The sequence below is a fragment of the Pristiophorus japonicus genome, chromosome 2 (genome assembly GCF_044704955.1).
Source record: "Pristiophorus japonicus isolate sPriJap1 chromosome 2, sPriJap1.hap1, whole genome shotgun sequence".
Lineage (NCBI taxonomy): Eukaryota > Metazoa > Chordata > Chondrichthyes > Pristiophoridae > Pristiophorus > Pristiophorus japonicus.
This window is the reverse complement of record NC_091978.1, coordinates 356,559,337-356,579,468: the sequence shown is the minus strand read 5'-3', so window position 1 is coordinate 356,579,468 and position 20,132 is coordinate 356,559,337. Positions and strand designations below refer to the sequence as shown.

The window sequence follows — 20,132 nt, the reverse complement described above, 5'->3', positions numbered from 1 at the left end:
GTTGTGGGTGGGGAAGGGACTCTACTTCAAAAATTTGCTTGGGATGGGGGGGGGGGGGGGTGGAATTTCAAATTAGAGGCAGATAATTGTGATTCCTGTGCGTTTGTTTGATGGCTGTCATGTAACATGGCACCAGATACAGGTTCAATGCCGTGAGCATCTTGAGCACACTCACTGTTTTTAATGATAGATTGGAAATTTGGCCGAGTAAGGAGCAGATCCTTGACATGTAGTAATTTACCCTAGATAAATTCCTATTCCCAAACTCTTCAGCAACTGCTCCTTCCTTACTTTTTTAATCATGATTCATGTTGTGGGGGCATTGAGTTGGATTGTGCCTGGATAAATTGGTACTATGACCGATGTGCGCACTCTAACTTCAAGGTGATGTGGGGTTTCTTTAACATTATTTTTATTGGCACAGCTGGGGTACGGTAGCACAGTGGTTATGTTACTGGACTAGTAATCCGGAGACTTGAGTTCAAATTCCACCATGGCAGCTGTGGAATTTAAATTCAGTTAATTAAATAAGCCTGGAATAAAATGCCAGTATCAATAAAATGACATTGGGCTCAAAATTGGCCCACCCCTTTTTTCGGTGCACTCACCAGAGATGCGGCGACTTTGAGGACTGAAAACAGCGCCGAAAAAAATCTCCCCCGATTCTGGCCACTGTATTGCCTCTCCCGGGGCTTGGCGTGACATGGCCAGTCGATTAGGGGGTGGAGCTAGGTCCCTGCGCCAGAAACAGTGCCGGCAGCTCTCCGCATGCACGTTGGAGTGTGCGCACATGCGTAGTAGCTCCTGCCCCCAGCCTCTGTGTGCGTGCTGCAGCATGCGACCCGATGCGTCCCGCCCCATCCCAGGCCAAGTGGCCTCCCGCACAGGCCGGCCCGCTGCCGATCCTGGTGGTGGGCAAGTTTTGATCCGGTTGGGGGGGGAGTTCCGAACCGCAAGGTGGGTTCGATCACCGACCTCATGGGGGTAGGGATTTCCGATTCCGTGGGCGGTCCGATCCCTGACCTTCAGGGAAGATCTGATCCCCAGACATGTCCGATCTGACCCCAGGTGCTGTTCTGATCCTGGACGGTCTGATTCCCAACCCCGGGAGGTAGGGTTGTTTGTAAGGGGCGGGCTGATGGTGGGTGAGCTTAGGCGGCTGGGAGAACATAAGAATTACGAGCAGGAGGTACTTCTATTTTTTATTTGGATATTTTGAAAAAATTATGTAAATATGAATTCTCTTTACTTTTATTTTTGTAGTTTAAGCTTCCATGAATGCTTCTGTTGTATAGTAAATTAACTTTGCGAAATTTGTCATATGATGTCCTTTTTGGCAGTTTGATCCTATTCACATTCTTTAGTCAAGTCATTAAGTTCTGCTGGCCTCCGATGTCCCTACCTGTGCTGATTTCTTAACACTCCGCAAGGGTTTTCTGTGGCCACATATGCTAGCCTAAGTTAGTTTGGAGTAACTATTAGCTGTCCAAAGTGGCCTAAATGGCCAAAACGGGCGTAGGTGGCCGGTAACGCCCGCTTTTGAAAAAAACTAAACGAAACAAAAAAAAAATCCTAACTAACTCACTTACATTGGCGCAAATTGAATGTGCAAAATGGGGATTTTTAAGATACTCCAGAAAAATCAAGTTGCTCAACAAAAAAAATGGAGCAACTCCTGGCCAATTTTGAGCCCCATGAAACTACCATATTGTCTTAAACCCATCTGGTTCACTAATGTCCTTTATGAAAGGAAAACTGCCGTCTCGACCTGGTCAGGCCTATATGTGACTCCAGACCCACAGCAACGTGGTTGGCTCTTACCTGCCCTCTGAAATGGCCTGGAATGCCATTTATTCAAGAAGGTGGCTCACCACCTCCTTCTCGAGGGCAATTAGGGACGGGCAATAATAACTGCTGATACAAAAGCAAGATACTGTGAATAATAAGTGCTGGCCTTGCCAGCAATACCCACATACTAATAGATTGAATTTTTTGAAAAAGATTGTTTTTGTAGGCAGCCGCTGGAACTGGAAAATGTCTCGGACCAAATCTGCAATTAGCGGAATTATTTATTTCACAGCATCAAATAAATTACAGCACAGAAAGAGGCCATTCCGAACACCATGTCTGTGGTAGTGCGAGCTGATCAGCTGAAGCTATCTGTTCTAATGATATAGTCTCTGCCTCAATATCCCTTTGTTATAAAGCATTTTCTTGTACTAATAACTCCTTTTGTGAAAAGATTTGTTCTAATTTCCTCTTTTGCTCTGCCAGTGATCAGTCTGACTATATGTTTCCTTGTTACCGATTTGCCAACCAGTGGAAACAGTCACTCACTATTTACCCTCTCAGAACCCCTCATAATTTTGAAAAACTCTTTAAATCCTCCTCAACCTTCTCTGCACAGTGGGAAAAAAAATGTCAAAGTTTTTTTCATATCTACAGCCTTTCGTTCCTGTTGGTATTACAGTGAAGCTTTGTTGTATCCTTTCCATGGCTCTAATATCCTTCCTATAAAGAACTGCACACTGTGGGGCCGAACCAGTGTCTGTTACAAATTTAATATCACTCCTTGCTTTTACATCCAATGCCCCATGTATAATGCCTAGGATTCTATATGCTTTTTCATCTTTAAAGATCTATATAGGGCTTCATAAGAACATAAGAATTAGGAACAGGAGTAGGCCATCTAGCCCCTCGAGCCTGCTCCGCCATTCAACAAGATCATGGCTGATCTGGCCGTGGACTCAGCTCCACTTACCCGCCCGCTCCCCGTAACCCTTAATTCCCTTATTGGTTAAAAATCTATCTATCCGTGACTTGAATACATTTAATGAGCTTGCCTCAACTGCTTCCTTGGGCAGACAATTACACAGATTCACAACCCTCTGGGAGAAGAAATTCCTTCTCAACTCGGTTTTAATTGGCTCCCCCGTATTTTGAGGCTGTGCCCCCTAGTTCTAGTCTCCCCGACCAGTGGAAACAACCTCTCTGCCTCTATCTTGTCTATCCCTTTCATTATTTTAAATGTTTCTATAAGATCACCTCTCATCCTTCTGAACTCCAACGAGTAAAGACCCAGTCTACTCAATCTGTCATCATAAGGTAACCCTCTCATCTCCGGAATCAGCCTAGTGAATTGTCTCTGTACCCCCTCCAAAGCTAGTATATCCTTCCTTAAGTAAGGTGACCTAAACTGCACGCAGTACTCCAGGTGCTGCCTTCCCCACCCTACTCCTGCACATCCCTCTCGCACCAACTTACCTTGTACCTCCACCCATCCCTCTCTACCTACATTATTACATCCCCAACTCACTAGCCACCCCTCACACTCACCCTCATCCTAGTGCAATCATACCAACTTACAACACAAGTGTAGGCACTTGGGTGTTTTATGCAGTGTTCATGTAAAGTTTCAGTTAATGTGTCAAATATTGAAACCTTTATTTTCTTGGACAGATTTGTGTGCACCTTTGGAAGTAGCTTAATGAGTTGCAGTGAATGGTGAGATATAACGGTACCCCCCCCCCCCCCCCACAATGGTGATGCGTGTGAAAGGAATGGCTTGGGCATTGTAGGGATGCATTATGGTGTTGCTGTGGGGTGGTGCCAACCTGGTGCATCATGTGGCAACCAGAGTGTGCAGCATCAAGTGAAGTAAATCTGGCCATGGTGAGGCCATACCTGGCCTCCCGCGCAGCAATGAGGTCGGGTGCTGATGCCCTGTATCCTGTGCAGCATCAGGTGATTGTGGGGAAGGTTGGTGGTGTTGATGCTGCTGGTGTGCCTGGTGCTGGGGCTGATCGTGGTGGGATTCTGAGGACCAAGCTAAGAGAGTATGAAGTGCACCCATGTTGATGGAATAGATGGCAGGTGAAGTAGCGATGACTGAAGCGATCTGTAAATGATGAGAGAGGCAATGAGGTCAGACTGGATGGAGACTTGTGTAAAGACTTGCAGCATAATGGATTTGTTGTGGAAATGCATTGAGGAAGAGCTTGTAGCTGAGGGAAGATATATCTGTAAGGTGGGAGCTTTTAAGCTGTCAACACAACAGCTGATTCAATGGCTGCTGAACTCCCTCAGCTTGGCAGACGTGTCATTGACCAGCATGGACCCCATGGGCGAGCTGTCAAATGCAGAAGGTGAGCTCAAATTCAATCTTCAGTGGCTCGAAACAAGTCACTAATGACCTGAATTGCCACTCCAGGTTCTTGAGCACAAAAATCTAGGCTGGCACTGAGGGAGTGCTGCACTGTTGGAGGTGCCATCTTTTGGATGAGACGTTAAACCGAAGCCCCGTTGCTCTCTCAGGTGGACGTAAAAGATCCCCATGGCTCTATTTTGAAGAAGAGCAGGGAAGTTATCCCCGGTGACCTGGCCAATATTTATTCCTCAACCAACATAACCATACAGATCATCTGGTCATTATCACATTGCTGTTTGTGGGAGCATGTTGTGCGCAAATTGGCAGCTGTGTTTCCCACATTACAACAGTGACTACACTTTAAAAGTATTTCATTGGCAGTAAAGCGCTTTGAGATGTCCGGTGGTCGTGAAAGGAACTATATAAATGGAAGTCTTTCTTTCCCCCGCTATGAACCCGCCGCTGCATGTTGGATCTGCTCGGCGCCGACGGATCCGATGTCGGGGAAAGGAGCATGGCGGCGGCTTCACAGTGGGGTCCTACTGGGGAAAAAAAACCACTTTCCCACCCGACCCGCCACCGATTGCGCCCGCTGACCCCCCAGAAAATCCAGCTTGATCAATCTCTGGCTCGATTATACTCAACGACTGAGCATCCACAGCCCCTTTGGGGCAGAGAATCCCAAAGATTCACAACCCTCTAACTGAAGAAATTCCTCCTCAGCTCAGTGTTAAAAGGCCGATCGCTTATCCTGAGACTATGCCCATTAGTTCTAGACTCTCCAGCCAGGGGAAACAACCGCTCAGCATTTATCCTGTCAATCCCCCTCAGAATCTTAAGTTTTAATCTTTTACTTCACCTCTCCTAATCCATTTATCAATTGTCAACTGCTCGCCTTATCCTCATTCACTCTTATCTTTTTGCAGGACTGATTGGCACACAGGCAGGCCACTGGAGCGGCATCCCCACCTTTAAACCCCTCACCCCAGGTTACTGACTGAGCTTCTACACTGTCACCCTAGTAACCCTGTGAAACACCACACCTTCCACTCTGTTTACTGTCTCCTTAATCTCAAGGAGATGACGCTCACTCAGTCTTGGCTCCTACCCTTGCTTCCTCATAGAAACATATAAAATTCTGACGGGGTTAGACAGGTTAGATGCAGGAAGAATGTTCCCAATGTTGGGGAAGTCCAGAACCAGAGGTCACAGTCTAAGGATAAGGGGTAAGCCATTTAGGACCGAGATGCGGAGGAACTTCTTCACCCAGAGAGTGGTGAACCTGTGGAATTCTCTACCACAGAAAGTTGTTGAGGCCAATTCACTAAATATATTCAAAAAGGAGTTAGATGAGGTCCTTACTACTAGGGGGATCAAGGGGTATGGCGAGAAAGCAGGAATGGGGTACTGAAGTTGAATGTTCAGCCATGAACTCATTGAATGGCGGTGCAGGCTAGAAGGGCCGAATGGCCTACTCCTGCACCTATTTTCTATGTTTCTATGTTTCCTCCAAACTTACGATAGCAGCAGCTGGCACAGGAGGAGGCAGATGATGAAGGTGAAGAGAATGATTAGGGCCAAGATACCCAGGCGTCACAGCTGCATGATACTGCTGTCTCTCAGGACAGCAGCACATGCCAGACTTCCAGCCACCCCCCTCGTAACTCTGCATCAATGAGATGACACTAAGCTGCCAAGGAGCAAGGTGACCTGAGACGTGGGCCATCTCGGTACCATGAGCCTCTGCAAAGCATGAGCAGAAAAATGGCTCCTGCCTTCCCAGCTTGCAGGGAGTACCTAAAAAAAAAAGCGTATGAATAGGTGCCCACAGTGAATGCCATAGATGCTCCTGACGGCGTTCCGACCCCGAATGCTCATGCCCATTGTTACTAATTTCACACAAAGTATTCAAATCATCAGCTTTTCACCCCCATGTTTTGATAATGACACACATTCTACATTATTGAATTTGGGAACCAGTCATTTTTCACATACAAGGTGTCTGCAATAGTGAAGATGGAACATTACGAGATTGCGAGCCAATTCTATGACCGACAGTGCTAAAGTAGCAAGCCTTTTGATAACCGTGGGATATGTACTTCGCCAGTATTATGATGATTCTAGCCATCTTAGTTTCTTGAACTTTGGTTTTAACCTTTTCATTTTAAATGTTTAATTAGTTGTACTCCTAAATTGGACGTGTACACCAATGTAGTGCTGCCCTGTACTTGTCAGTTTGATTTAACTTTTTAATAAACTGATTTCAGCCTGTTGACCAGTTTTACTGTAATTAGCACTATGTATAATAGTGGCCTTGTGGCCACTATAGTGCTATAAGCTGGGTCCTGGTTTTGCAGGAATTAAATGGTCAAAAGGGTTGGTTTGACTGCATCAAGCTTAGCGCTGTAAATTTTGGCTGGACACCTACAACTGGTGCTGCCATATCCTCCTTTGTTGATCAGACTTCACATGAGTTGTATATTAAAATACAAATACCTATCTGGATTCTTTGCCCTTCTTCTAACCACAGGCCAACAACTGCTGAGAACCTGAAAAGAATTGATGGTGTATCTGTAGCTAAATCTGCTGTGTTGGCCCCCCTCCTGAATACTATCAAGGTGTTTTGTCAAGCCAATGAATTGGAGGTATGTTGCAAAAAGCGCTCTTTTTTTTTCCCCTCCCTCACCTACTTAAAAGTGTGGAAGACATAGACACAGACGTGTACAAAATGTTGGGGGTGATGGGGGGCTAACACTGAGGTGCACTGGGCATGTGCAGTTAGACCCAGTTCCACCGATTTGGGCAAGGGAGAGAAGAATTGTGGTATGATTTTGCGTTCTTGTTTTCTGCTTCTGTCTTTTTTTTTGTTTTCTCTGTCTCCACCTCCATCCCTATCTACTTTGAATCACTCCAGATCCCTTTGATGTATAAATTCTGCTGTCAGATCTTAAACTCCCAGGGTCCTAGGATCAAGCGTTTGACTGCTCCTAGATAGCAGGCATTCGATAGCGCCATTGCTGAAGCACTTCAGCTAAGTGTGCAAGGACTTTCTTGTCTTCCCTTTCAAATGGGCTGGAACAGGTATATTCCTTGCCAGTTCACAGTGCACAATCGAAAATAAGCAATCCAAAACATACAAGTCTATAAATCAAGAAATCTCGCTTTGCCACCAGATTGGATAGCCAGCGAGTGCCATAAAACTCGGCTAATTCTGGTTCTGAGTGGTGAGGTGATCCAATAATAGAGGATCATTTAGGAAGCAACGACTGTAACGAAATTGAGTTAAGTGAAAGAACAGAAAAAGAAAAGTCAAAGACAAGGGACCTTGCTCAGTGTAAATAGGAGAAATTGGCAAATAGAACCATTGATCATCAATGGAAAATATTTACCCTGGAAGTATATTCCATTAAGGACAAGTTGAAGCGCATCAATTACTGTGGTTCCAGCTCCAGGGATGAAACTAAAAAAGAACCATTCAGTGCTTAAACCTCAGTGCTTTACTGAGGGAGTGCTGCACTGTTGGAGGTGCCATCTTTTGGATGAGACATTATACCGAGGCCCCGTCTGCCTCCTCAGGTGGACATAAGATCACATGATATTATTTGAAGACGAGCTGCAAGTGTTGCTGCATTTCATCCAGGTTTAGCATTTTTGGATTTTGTTACAGTACTACAGAGATTAAAGTGCGTGTTGTTTAGATCAGCTAATCACAGAGTTAATTGCAGAGTTATGTAGATAGACCAACATAAGCTGTGGACTATTTAAAGCTGCCTTTTCAGTTTAAAAATATTCCTCTCTTTTTCACCATAAAATACCTTTCTGGTCTTAAATAAGCTAAGTTAATAAGGTTAATATTTGTCAGGCTGAGGTATTGAACTGTCTCGTTAACTAAAACAGGGTCATCTAATATTACTAACTGGCCAAAAATAAGTTCTCTGATCCATATCAGATCTAATTTCATTGGACTTACTTCAGAATTCATTTACTAACCAATTTTGAGAAATTAGATTCACTGGATTCACTTAAAGCACGTATGTGCCAAATTCATAGCTGTGTTAAACATATGCTGTATTTTTTCACCAGATGGATACGTTTTCTGTTTTGACTCACGATGTAGAGCAAAAGCCAGTAGTTCAACCGAGCTCTGCTTTTGGCCCTCTGTCGGATGTCGCACGTTCAACATTGGTAAGAAATCATTGAAAAGAACTCTCTCATTTTACCCATCTCTTTTCATTGTTGCATATTTATCCTACAAACTGATCAGTTTGTATAATGTCCAGGTATTTGACCCCTTAGTAAATGTAACGTAATAACAATGATTGCTGCTGCTCTTAAATTCTGAGGTGTTCTGTGCATAGTCTTCACATATTTAGTTTTTTTTATAACCTGACTTGTCTTTGGTCTTACATTCATCCCAATACTTCTGCAACTGTTGATCTGCTTAATCATTTTCTCTCCTCCCATAAGGAGGTCCTTGTCCACAGCAATATCTTAACTCTCTCCCATCCTGCTTATTCCACCCCCCATTCCCCCCTATCCCCTGGTATGGCTCCCATCTTTGCTCTCTCATGACGAGAGGTGCTGATTTGAACTGCATGTTTTGTCGGGCCTTTCTCCGCTGCCAAAACTCTTGGTTTAATATTTGGAGCGTAGATATATCGGCTTCTTTTCGCCACTACCAACAAATCTCACTCCCTTGCCCCCTCCAAAGCAAGTATGAGAAGCTCCTGGAATATTTTGTTGCTAAGATTAAGACCATCCATTTAGATGCTTCTGCTGCTTTAACCCCCCTTCCCCTTCTTGCTCACCAAGCCAAACATTCCCCTCGGCTCCTCCCTGACTAACCCAAATCTGTAGTTTCTCCTCTCTCCCAACATGCCTTCCCCAAGCTCATGATGTCCATGAGACCCATCTCCTGCTTTCTTGATCCCATTCCCACTAAATTGCTGACCATCCCACATCTCCTCTTGGCCTCCATGCTAGGTGACATTATAAATGGTTCCCGCTTCTCAGATACTGCCATTATTGACACTCCTCAAAAAACCTACTCTCGTCTGTTCTGCCCTTGAAAACTACCGCTACATCTCCAATTTCTCTTTTCTCTCCATAATCCTCGAACATGGAGAGAGGCCCGAAAAAAACATGCAGTTCACATCTGCGCCTCTTGTCGTGAGAGTGCAAAGATGGGAGCCACCAATGTTCCCAGTAATTATTTTTGGCCCTGCACGGCCCCTTGAAGTGGCTGCAGGTCCATTCAAAATACTGCGCGTGCACATTTACATTAAAATGCTGGTAAGCCGGCTGTGCGGGTTCCCTGGTGCACTACCGCACACCTTACAGGGAACACTGGTTGCCACTTCCCAAATCTGAACCCATCTTTTCTGCAACTCCCTGGTTGTATCTCTCCAATCAGGTTTCCACCCCTGCCACAGCACAAAGTCTGTCCTAACCAAAGTGACAAATGATATTCGCTGTGACTGTGTTGCACTACACCTCCCTGATTTCTCTGCAGTGTTTGACATGGTTGACCAAAAGCTCCTCCTCCAATGCCTCTCCTCCGTTGTCTAGCTTAGAGGCACTGCCCTCGCTTGGTTCCACTTTTAACTCTCTGATCGTAGCCAGAGCATTTCCAGCAATGGCTTCTCTTTGTGCAACTGCACCATTATCTCTGGAGTCCTAAAGGATCTTCCTTTGACTCCCACTTCTTCCTCATCTACATGCTGCCCCGTGGTGAGATTATCCACAGACATAGGGTCTCTAGCCCCTGCTGCCAATTCCATTTCCCTCCCCAACCATTGTCTCAAGCTGAACCAAATTGTTCGAAACCACACCATCCTATTGGACCCTGTTCCACCCATCACCCCTGTCCTTATTGACCGACATTGGCTCCCGGTCCCCCAATGCCTCCAATTTAAAATTGTCTTCTTCGGGTTTAAAGCCTTTCATGATTTCACCTCTCCCAATCTTTGTAACCACCTCCAGCCCTAGAAACCTCCTCCGCCCTCCGCCCCCTTCAGTGAAGTCTCCATTCCTCTAACTCTGGCTTCTTGTGCATCCACCCCGTCTTTGGCCCACCATTAGCAGCCTACTTTTAACTCCTAGACTTCATGCTCTTGAACTCTATCCCAAAACTCCTCTGCCTCGCCACCTCCTTTAAGACCCTCCTTAAACCTCACCTCTTCGACAAAACTTTTGGTCACCCTTCCCAATATCTCCTGATTTGCCTGTGTCTATTTTATTGTTGATTACACCTCTGTGAATCTACGTTAAAGGAGTTCTTTGAGGATGTAACGAACAGGGTGGATAAAGGGGAACCAGTGGATGTGGTATATTTGGACTTCCAGGAGGCATTTGACAAGGTGCCACACAAAAGGTTACTGCACAAGATAAAAGTTCACGGGGTTGGGGGTAATATATTAGCATGGATAGAGGATTGGCTAGCGAACAGAGAACAGAGAGTTGGGATAAATGGTTCATTCTCGGGTTGGCAATCAGTAACTAGTGGGGTGCCGCAGGGATCAGTGCTGGGACCCCAACTATTTACAATCTATATTAACGACTTGGAAGAAGGGACTGAGTGTAACATAGCCAAATTTGCTGACGATACAACGATGGGAGGAAAAGCAATGTGTGAGAACGACACACAAAATCTGCAAAAGGACATACACAGGCTAAGTGAGTGGGGAAAAAAACATTTGACAGATGGAGTATAATGTTGAAAAGTGTGAGGTCATGAACTTTGGCAGAAAAAAAAATCAAAGAGCGAGTTATTATTTAAATGGAAAAGATTGCAAAGTGCTGCAGTACAGTGGGACCTGGGGGTACTTGTGCATGAAACACAAAAGGATAGAATGCAGGTACAGCAAGTGATCGGGAAGGCCAATAATATTTTGGCCTTTATTGCAAAGGGGATCGAGTATAAAAGAGGGAAATCTTGCTACAGCTATATAAGGTATTGGTGAGGCCACATCTGGAATACTGCGTGCAGTTTTGGTTTCCATATTTACGAAGGCAGTTCAGAGAAGGTTCACTAGGTTGATTCTGGGGATGAGGGGGTTGACTTATGAGGAAAGGTTGAGTAGGTTGGGCCTCTACTCATTGGAATTCAGAAGAATAAAAGGTGCTTATCAAAACATATAAGATTATGAGGGGGCTTGACGAGGTGGATGCAGAGAGGATGTTTCCACTGATGGGGAGACTAGAACTAGAGGGCATGATCTTAGAATAAGGGGCCGCCCATTTAAAACCGAGATGAGGAGAAATTTCTTCTCTGAGGGTTGTAAATCTGTGGAATTCATAGAGTTGTGGAAGCTGGGACATTGAATACAATTAAGACAGAAATGGACAGTTTCTTAAATGATAAGGGGATAAGGGACTATGGGGAGCGGGCGGGGAAGTGGAGCTGAGTCCATGATCAGATCAGCCATGACCTTATTGAATGGCGGAGCAGGCTCGAGGGGACGTATGGCCTGCTCCTGTTCCTGTATGTTCTTATAAATGCAAGTTGTCCAAATCTTACTTCCAAGGAGGCACAATACTTGTCTAAGTTTTTTTTTAAATTTTAAGAGTTTGTATCCTGCGAAGATCTGAGCTCTTAATCTTTTCTTGCTGGTCGTATTGCCATGCATCACCTGTATTAATAGAGTGGGGAGGATACTTGCTTTCAAGCCTCTGTCAATGCAGCATTGACCTGCTGCAAGTAGGAACACTGAACCAGCTGCTAGAGCCTCACTGACTGGTTTTCTTTGGCTCCCTTGTAGGAGTTGTTTGGCTTCTGCTCATTATTTCTCCATCAGTAGCAGACCTTAGATCAGATTCTTAACTGAGTGAGACTGATCTATACAGATCCACGTATCGGTACTCCACTACGTAACTAAATCGGAGTTTAAAAGTTGGCTAACCGTGACATATGATGCTATATTAATCTTGAATAATGAACGGTTAACTGTATACTTGAGGTGAAAAGAGCACTAGAAGCACTCGCCAGTGAATATATAAAGATATAAAAAATACATATATATTATACACACACACACACACACACAGACAAATTGTTGAGAAATCACTGATTAGGTACTATGAACTTAATTCTGGAAATAATCCTGATCATTTTGCAAGCTACATTCTTGTGATTTTATATGCTACCTGTATAGTTTCAGACAAGAGCCAGAGATTCAAGCAACGTGGCTATTCCTGTAGTTGGTCACCATTTACTCAACGCACCGAAATCTGGATACTACATGGATGTTAATCAAGCTGAACTTAGTCATCCAGATCATAAACTGAACATCAACACCATTCAGAATCCTCCAGTGAACTCAGGTGAAAAGAATTTAGTCTTTTTGTTCAATTATTCCAACATTCCCAAGACATGCTGTGTCCATTTACCCAATCTACAAAATAAGCGAAATAAGTAGGTAGGATCCAGTTTGAAATTTAGGAATGAAACCATATAGATCTTGGTAATTGAAAGGGTTCTTCAATCGATAAATGCATTGTGTGGTTTGGTACTGAGACCAGAAAAGTGGCAGTTTCAATTGTTGATCCTTGCTATCTCATCTTGTGTGGAATTAGGGACATTGCACTTGGTATTGAGTCCGTAGGCTAGGGAAGAAAAAAATATTAGCCAATTTCAAGTTCCCATCACTATCCAGTCATGCCTGGTGTATATATAACATGATCAGTCTAGATGTCATATTGTCCAGAGACACACAGGAAGGAAGATCATTTGCTTAAGTTCCTAGAGAGCAAATTATTTTTGTAAGCATACAAAATTGAAGGAAAAATTCTCCACCCAGTGCCACAGACTGGTAGATTGTAGATTTGCACCTGTGAGCGCTTAATCTCAAACAGGTTGTCGTGAGATGGGGTTGTAAGGAAGGCCAGGCAGTTTGTCATAGGAAGAGAGCAAATTGACGGGCAAGTCGCACTGAGCTCACTTGGAGCTGGTTGTAGAATTTCCATTAATGTGGATTGGAGAATGGTGCATTCTAGTAGTTGGCCCAAAGCCAAGGGGAGTAAAATATTAGAAAAAATAGAAATGTTCTTTCCATTGACCATCTTATCTCCCTGCAGAGACTAGGAGATTTTGGATGGGACTGCTGGTGCTGGGTCACTAGTCATCACCACCGATATCCCAGCTGCTGGTCAAAGAAGTAGTTGGCAAATGTCTAGAAGCAAAGTGCCCTTCTATCATCTCAGAATCAGAAGCAAGAGACGAGGCAGAATGCAGAATCGCAATGCGCACACACATCTTTGACGCGAGTAAATGCCTGCAACAAAAGCAACACGCCAGGCATGAAAATCATAACTTAAAAGCCTTTTGTTGTGTTCTATATTTTTCCTTTCTGATCGGGATCTGTCTTCCCCGATGACATTTGGGTATATGTCTTACCCTCTGTGCATAGAGTTCTTGTGACTCTATTTAGAATCATAGAATGGTTATAGCACAGAAGGAGGCCATCCGGTCTATCAAGCTCGTGCCAGCTCTCTGCAAGAGCACTTTGGCTGGTCCCACTCCCCCGCCCTTTCCCTGTACCCCTGCAATTTTTTTTCCTTCAAGTACTTACCAATTCTCTTTTGAAAGCCACAATTGAGTCTGCCTCCACCACCCCCTCAGGCAGCGCATTCCAGATCCTAACCACTTGCTGCGTGAAAAAATTTTTTCCTCATGTTGCCTTTGGTTCTTCTGCGAATCCCCTTAAATCTGTGTCCTCTGGTTCTCAACCCTTCCACCAATGGGAACAGTTTCTCTCTATCTACTCTGTTTAGACCCATCATGATTTTGAACACATCTTTCAAATCTCCTCTCAAACTTCTCTGCTCCAAGGAGAACAACCCCAGCTTCTCGAGTCTAGCCACGGAACTGAAGTCCCTCATCCCTGGAACCATTCTTGTAAATCTTTTCTGCACCATCTCTAAGGCCTTCACATCCTTCCTAAAGTGCAGTGCCCAGAATTGGACCCCCTTTAGGATTGTATGCACCCTTTAGTTTATATTGCCTCTCCTCATTCTTCCTACCAAAATGAATTACTTCGCACTTTTCTGCATTAAATTGCATCTGTCACGTGTCTTGCTTGGGTCATACCTGTGCCTTGGTGTTTCTGTGAGTGTTTTAAAAAAAAAAAAATAAATAAATTAATTCTTGGATGTGAGTGTCGCTGGCAAGACCAGCATTTGTTGCATATCACTAATTGCCCTGCATTTGATACAAGGACACTTCACAGGGCAGTTAGCATGGGACTGGAGTCACAAGAAGGGTTCGTTTCCATCCGGAAAGGGCATTCGTGAACCAGTTGGGTTTTTACAACAATCCGACAGCTTCATGTTCACTTTTACTAATATCAACTCTTTAATTCCATATATTTTTATAACTGAATTCAAATTTTACATCTGTCACGGTGACATTTAAACTTGCGTTCTCGGGATTATTAGGCCAGGCCTCTGGATTATTAGTACGGTAACAATCACTATACTTGTTCGTTCTCTGCGTCTCTTCGACTGTACGTATTAGCCTCACTGGGCTTTAAAAGGCTGTTATTTAAATCATATCATCATCGTAGGCAGTCTCTCGGAATCGAGGAAGACTTGCTTCCACTCTTAAAATGGGTCCTTAGGTGGCTGAACAGTCTAATACGAGAGCCACAGTCCCTGTCACAAGTGGGACAGCTAGTCGTTGAGGGACTGGTTTGCCATACGCTCTTTCCACTGCCTGCGCTTGATTTCTGCATGCTCTCGGCGATGAGACTCGAGGTGCTCAGCGCCCTCCCGGATGCACTTTCTCCACTTAGGGCGGTCTTTGGCCAGGGACTTCCAGGTGTCGGTGGGGATGTTGCACTTAATCAAGGAGGCTTTGAGGGTGTCCTTGTAACGTTTCCTCTGCCCACCTTTGGCTCGTTTGCTGTGAAGGAGTTCCGAGAAGAGCGCTTGCTTTGGGAGTCTCGTGTCTGGCATGCGGACAATGCGGCCTGCCCAGCGGAGCTGATCAGGTGTGGCCAGTGCTTCAATGCTGGGGATGTTGACCTGGTTGAGGGCGCTAATGTTGGTGCATCTGTCCTCCCAGGGGATTTGTAGGAGACATCGTTGGTAGTATTTCTCCAGCGACTTAAGGTGTCTACTGCACATGGTCCATGAAGAAAAGACAAGTACCAACAGCTTCCAAATATCTACATTCACAGGCAGTACGACTTTGCTCATGAGTTGTCGAGTCACAGTTGCTTGTGGACCCATACCACACCGTACAGCTGACCGTTAAATGGCATATAACCTTTTTAAAACACCCTTTCCTAACAGATTAATGTAAATCCCCTAATGCAAATGTAGTTTTAAATGTGAGAAAGGAGAAATTTATGCTCCCATGTAGAATGGAACAGTGTAAAGTTATATCGCTGCTCCAAGCTATTGCATCGGTGAATGGTAGGTGAAGAGTTTATGACCACAGTTCCCCAAATTCCTGATCTCAGCTGTGACGCTCTGAGTGGCAGAGTGGAGGCCAAGTGCTTTCCGACAGGGAGGAAGGACAAGTGAGCAAGGTTAATCCTAAACACCTTCTCGTGGCAAAACGTAGGGTAGCGTCAAAGGCTGGAGAGCAAGGCAGCTATCCACTCTATGGACTCAAAGATCTAGAGAAAGGGGAAGAAAACAAAACCAGTCACGTGTTTTTCTTTACTCATGTTGTCCCTGAATCATTGTATACTTCCAAATGAACCCTAGGCTCTTATTGCATCTGTAGACTTCAACAATTTGGAATCTGTGGAGAAACATCATAATGGTGAGCACATCGAACAGCCACAAAATTCTTGTGTTGAAACAAAATCTCCCCAAGAAAAGTCTCCACCATCCAGACTTTGCATCACAGAGGAAGAAACAATCTGGATTGAAACAGCAGTGAGTATTTTATTTAAGACTCCAGTTTTTCTTTTTCATAAAAATGAATGGAACACCTCAGCTGTCATATTGATTTGGTCATGTGTCTGTATTTTTGACAATCAAAATTAAGAGCTGATAGAAAACATAAGGTCATCTGAAGACTCCACTTAACTTGGCGGTAACTACAAGTTGCAATATGATTTTTCAGTGTGACATTGAGATATGATGTATGAATCCAAATTACACAAAGTCCTTAAAGGTTGTGTAATCATTGTACATGCCAGGTCACTCCTGTAATTGCTAGGGAAAGTCAGCACCTTAACAGCCAGAGAAACATATCCAATCTCAGCTGCTATATTAAGCCAGAAGTAACTGATATGAAATAATAATTGCTTCGTAGCAGTATGAAATGCAATTGTTCTTTGTATGCATGTTCATGACGTGACTCCATTTTAGCTTTTTCCTGTTTGAGATTCCTGAATTGAGTTGTATATTTTCGGGATATTATTGTACCAGTAGGTGGCAGTAGAATCCCACAGATTGTTTTACTTTGACATCCTCCTTCTGCTCCTTATTTATACGTGCAGTTTGCTATGCAATATGGATCACTAAGATTATTTGTTTTCTTGCATTTTAATAAGTAAACAAATATGCCCCAAACATCTGCTCTATTATGGGGGAGGACCAAGCGCTTGCTATAACTTGTATGCATTCTAAAACATACAGCTAATTTTAGGTCAATCTATCATGTTAGACATCCACTTTTCAGACATGCTCTCATGCTCATCGAGGTGATCAACATTAGCCTAGGAACAGTTTATTTTTCCAGTTGAGGCCCCTCGAGTCAGCAGTAAACCGTTGCAGGCCAAGTATTCATGGGTGTCTGCAAGCTGACGGTTCCTCTACCCGTGCCCCAACAACATGCCTGATTTCCCAATCTCCAAGCAACACTCCCGACATACACCAGTTTCCACTTTGAACTCCTGCCATCCTTCTGGTGAGACTTCCATTTAATCCGGATTTGCGTTCTGCGCCCAAGTCATCAGGCACCGAGTGGGCTGAGTGCGCTCATTCTGTCACCATTGGACGTCAATACTCGGGAGAGGCAAAAGACCATCATTCTATTGGTCTGGGCTCGATTCATCCAATGATCCGGAAGGGAAAATATAGTGTCCCATCTAGCAAGTTGTTTTGGGTATTAATGATGAAAAGGTTTTTGAGAATTAATGTACAACATTTTTTTTTAAATGACAAAACTATGAAAAGTCACACACATGCAAATTAGTGCTTAGAATTAGCTGAGTTATTATACTCTGAATTAATGTCATTTTAGATATAACTATTTATATCTCCTCCTTATCGCTAATGAATAAGATTTTGTGGTGAAATATATATTTTATATCTTATGTTTTGATTGTTCAATGTATATCAGCGAGTTGTCTGAAGCTTCAGATCCAGAAAATAAATGTTCTGATAAACCAATTTTATGACATAATATGGAAAAGATGCTCTTCATCAACACCACCAAAAAACGGTTAACTGGGCAATTATCACATTGCTGTTTGTGAGATCTTGCTGTGTGTAAGCTGTCTGCCGACATTACAACAGTAACTACATTTTAAAAGTAATTCATTTCTTATGTTACACTTTGGGACGTCCTGAGGACATGAAAGGCGCTTTATAAATACAAGCTGCTCTTAAATGTCAGTGAAATTTGCTCTTTTGCATAAAGCACCTCTTCATGATTCATGAATTTATTCCAACTAAAAATGAACATGTTTTGCCCTCCAGGGGAAGCACACTGGCAGCTGTCAAAACGTTCAGACCAGCGTATCCTCTGTTAGTTTAGCATCGTGGAGACAGCCTGCTAACACAGAAGATTTATTTGAAGATTCAAAGGCAGAGGTGAGTCAGTTCCTTTGATGACCACTTAGATTATTTTTTGGGATAAATGAGCCTCTGCTAATTGATTCGTCCGGCCTCTTGTACAATTCTTTCATGCTTGTATAATCTTTCGAAGTGTGACCAAGTGGTTCTTAGACACTCGATACAGCAATTACGCAAGAATACCGCATAGTAAAAATGGATATATCTGTAACTGAAATGTTCTTCTCTTTAAAATGGTTAAAGAAAGATTTTTAGGAGGTGAAAACTGTTGGGGCTTTTTTAATGTTTTTTGGTAAGTTATCATCGCCAAGTGTAACATCCTTAAATTGCATACTTATTCCTTAAATCATTTAAATGGCACAATTTATGCTGGAGTGATTCAATTTGGACTCGAGTGAATCTATGAGACTGTTGGATCAATCTGACACCCAGCTCCGGCTCTCCATAAGAACATAAGAAATAGGAGCAGGAGTAGTCCACATGGCCGCTCGAGCCTGCTCCGCCATTTAATAAGATCATGGCTGATTCGATCATGGACTCAGGTCCACTTCCCTGTCTGCTCCCCATAACCCTTTATTCCCTTATCGGTTAAGAAACTGTCTATCTCTGTCTTAAATTTATTCAATGATCCAGCTTCCACAGCTCTCTAAGGCAGCGAATTCCACAGATTTATAACCCTCTGAGAGAAGAAATTCCTCCTCATCTCAGTTTTAAATGGGCGGCCCCTTATTCTAAGATTATGCCCCCTAGTTCTAGTCTTCCCTATCAGTGGAAACATCCTCTCTATATCCACCTTGTCAAGCCCCCTCATAATCTTATACATTTCGATAAGATCACCTCTCATTCTTCTGAATTCCAATGAGTAGAGGCCCAACCTACTCAACATTTCCTCATAAGTCAACCCCCTCATCTCTGGAATCAACCTAGTGAACCTTCTCTGAACTGCCTCCAAAGCAAGTATATCCTTTTGTAAATATGGAAACCAAAACTGTACGCAGTATTCCAGGTGTGGCCTCACCAATACCCTGTATAACTGTAGCAAGACTTCCTTGCTTTTATACTCCATCCCCTACGCAATAAAGACCAAGATTCCATTGGCTTTCCTGATCACTTGCTGTACCTGCATGCTAACCTTTTGTGTTTCATGCACAAGTACCCCCAGATCCCGCTGTACTGCAGCACTTTGCAATTTTTCTCCATTTAAATAATAACTTGCTCTTTGATTTTTTTTCTGCCAAAGTGCATAACCTCACACTTTCTAACATTATACTCCATCTGCCAAATGTTTGCCCACTCACTTAGCCTGTCTGTCCTTTTGCAGATTTTTTGTGTCCTTCTCACATTGCTTTTCCTCCCATTTTTGTATCGTCAGCAAACTTGGCTATGTTACACTCAGTCCCTTCTTTGAAGTCATTACTATAGATTGTAAATAGTTGGGGTCCTAGCACTGATCCCTGCAGCACCCCAATAGTTACTGATTGCCAACCTGAGAATGAGACTCTCTGTTTTCTGTAAGTTAGCCAATCCTCTATCCATGCTAATATATTACCCCTAACTTTTATATTGTGCAGTAACCTTTTGTGTGGCACCTTGTCAAATGCCTTCTGGAAGTCCAAATACACCACATCCACTGGTTCCCCTTTATCCACCCTGTTCATTACATCCTCAAAGAATTCCAGCAAATTTGTCAAACATGACTTCCCTTTCATAAATCCATGCTGACTCTGCCTGACCGAATTTTGCTTTTCCAAATGTCCTGCTACTGCTTCTTTAATAATGAACTCCAACAGTTTCCCAACCACAGATGTTAGGCTAACTGCTCTATAGTTTCCTGCTTTTTGTCTGCCTCCTTTATTAAATAAGGTCGTTACATTTGCAGTTTTCCAATCTGCTGGGACCTCCCCAGAATCCAGGGAATTTTGGTAAATTCCAACCAATGCATCCACTATCCCTGTCGCTACTTCTCAAGACCCTATAATGCAAGCCATTAGGTCCAGGAGATTTATCCGCCGTTAGTCCCATTATCTTAGTGAGTACCACCTCCTTAGTGATTGTGATTGTGTTAAGTTCCTCCCCCACTATAGCCCCTCCCCTTGGCTATCCACTGTTGGGATATTGTTAGTGTGCTGTGCGGCGAGCGCAGGCTGGTGGAGGACCTTTCTCTTACGGATGTTTAGTGTAAGGCCTATGCTTTCGTACGCCTCAGTAACTACGTTGACTATGTCCTGGA

The 20,132-nt window shown here is 43.7% G+C and overlaps 1 protein-coding gene across 5 annotated transcripts in view; it reads left to right on the top strand.

Moving 5' to 3' along the window:
• Positions 1-20,132, top strand: part of wrn (WRN RecQ like helicase) — a 139,334-nt gene that overhangs the window by 97,447 nt on the left and 21,755 nt on the right. For all 5 annotated transcript variants that reach the window (XM_070872508.1, XM_070872521.1, XM_070872503.1 and 2 more), the window contains 5 exons: positions 6,678-6,792; positions 8,231-8,332; positions 12,301-12,469; positions 15,879-16,033; positions 17,807-17,920. In XM_070872508.1, the coding sequence (XP_070728609.1) occupies positions 6,678-6,792; positions 8,231-8,332; positions 12,301-12,469; positions 15,879-16,033; positions 17,807-17,920 (655 nt within the window). The remainder of the gene's footprint in view (positions 1-6,677; positions 6,793-8,230; positions 8,333-12,300; positions 12,470-15,878; positions 16,034-17,806; positions 17,921-20,132) is intronic.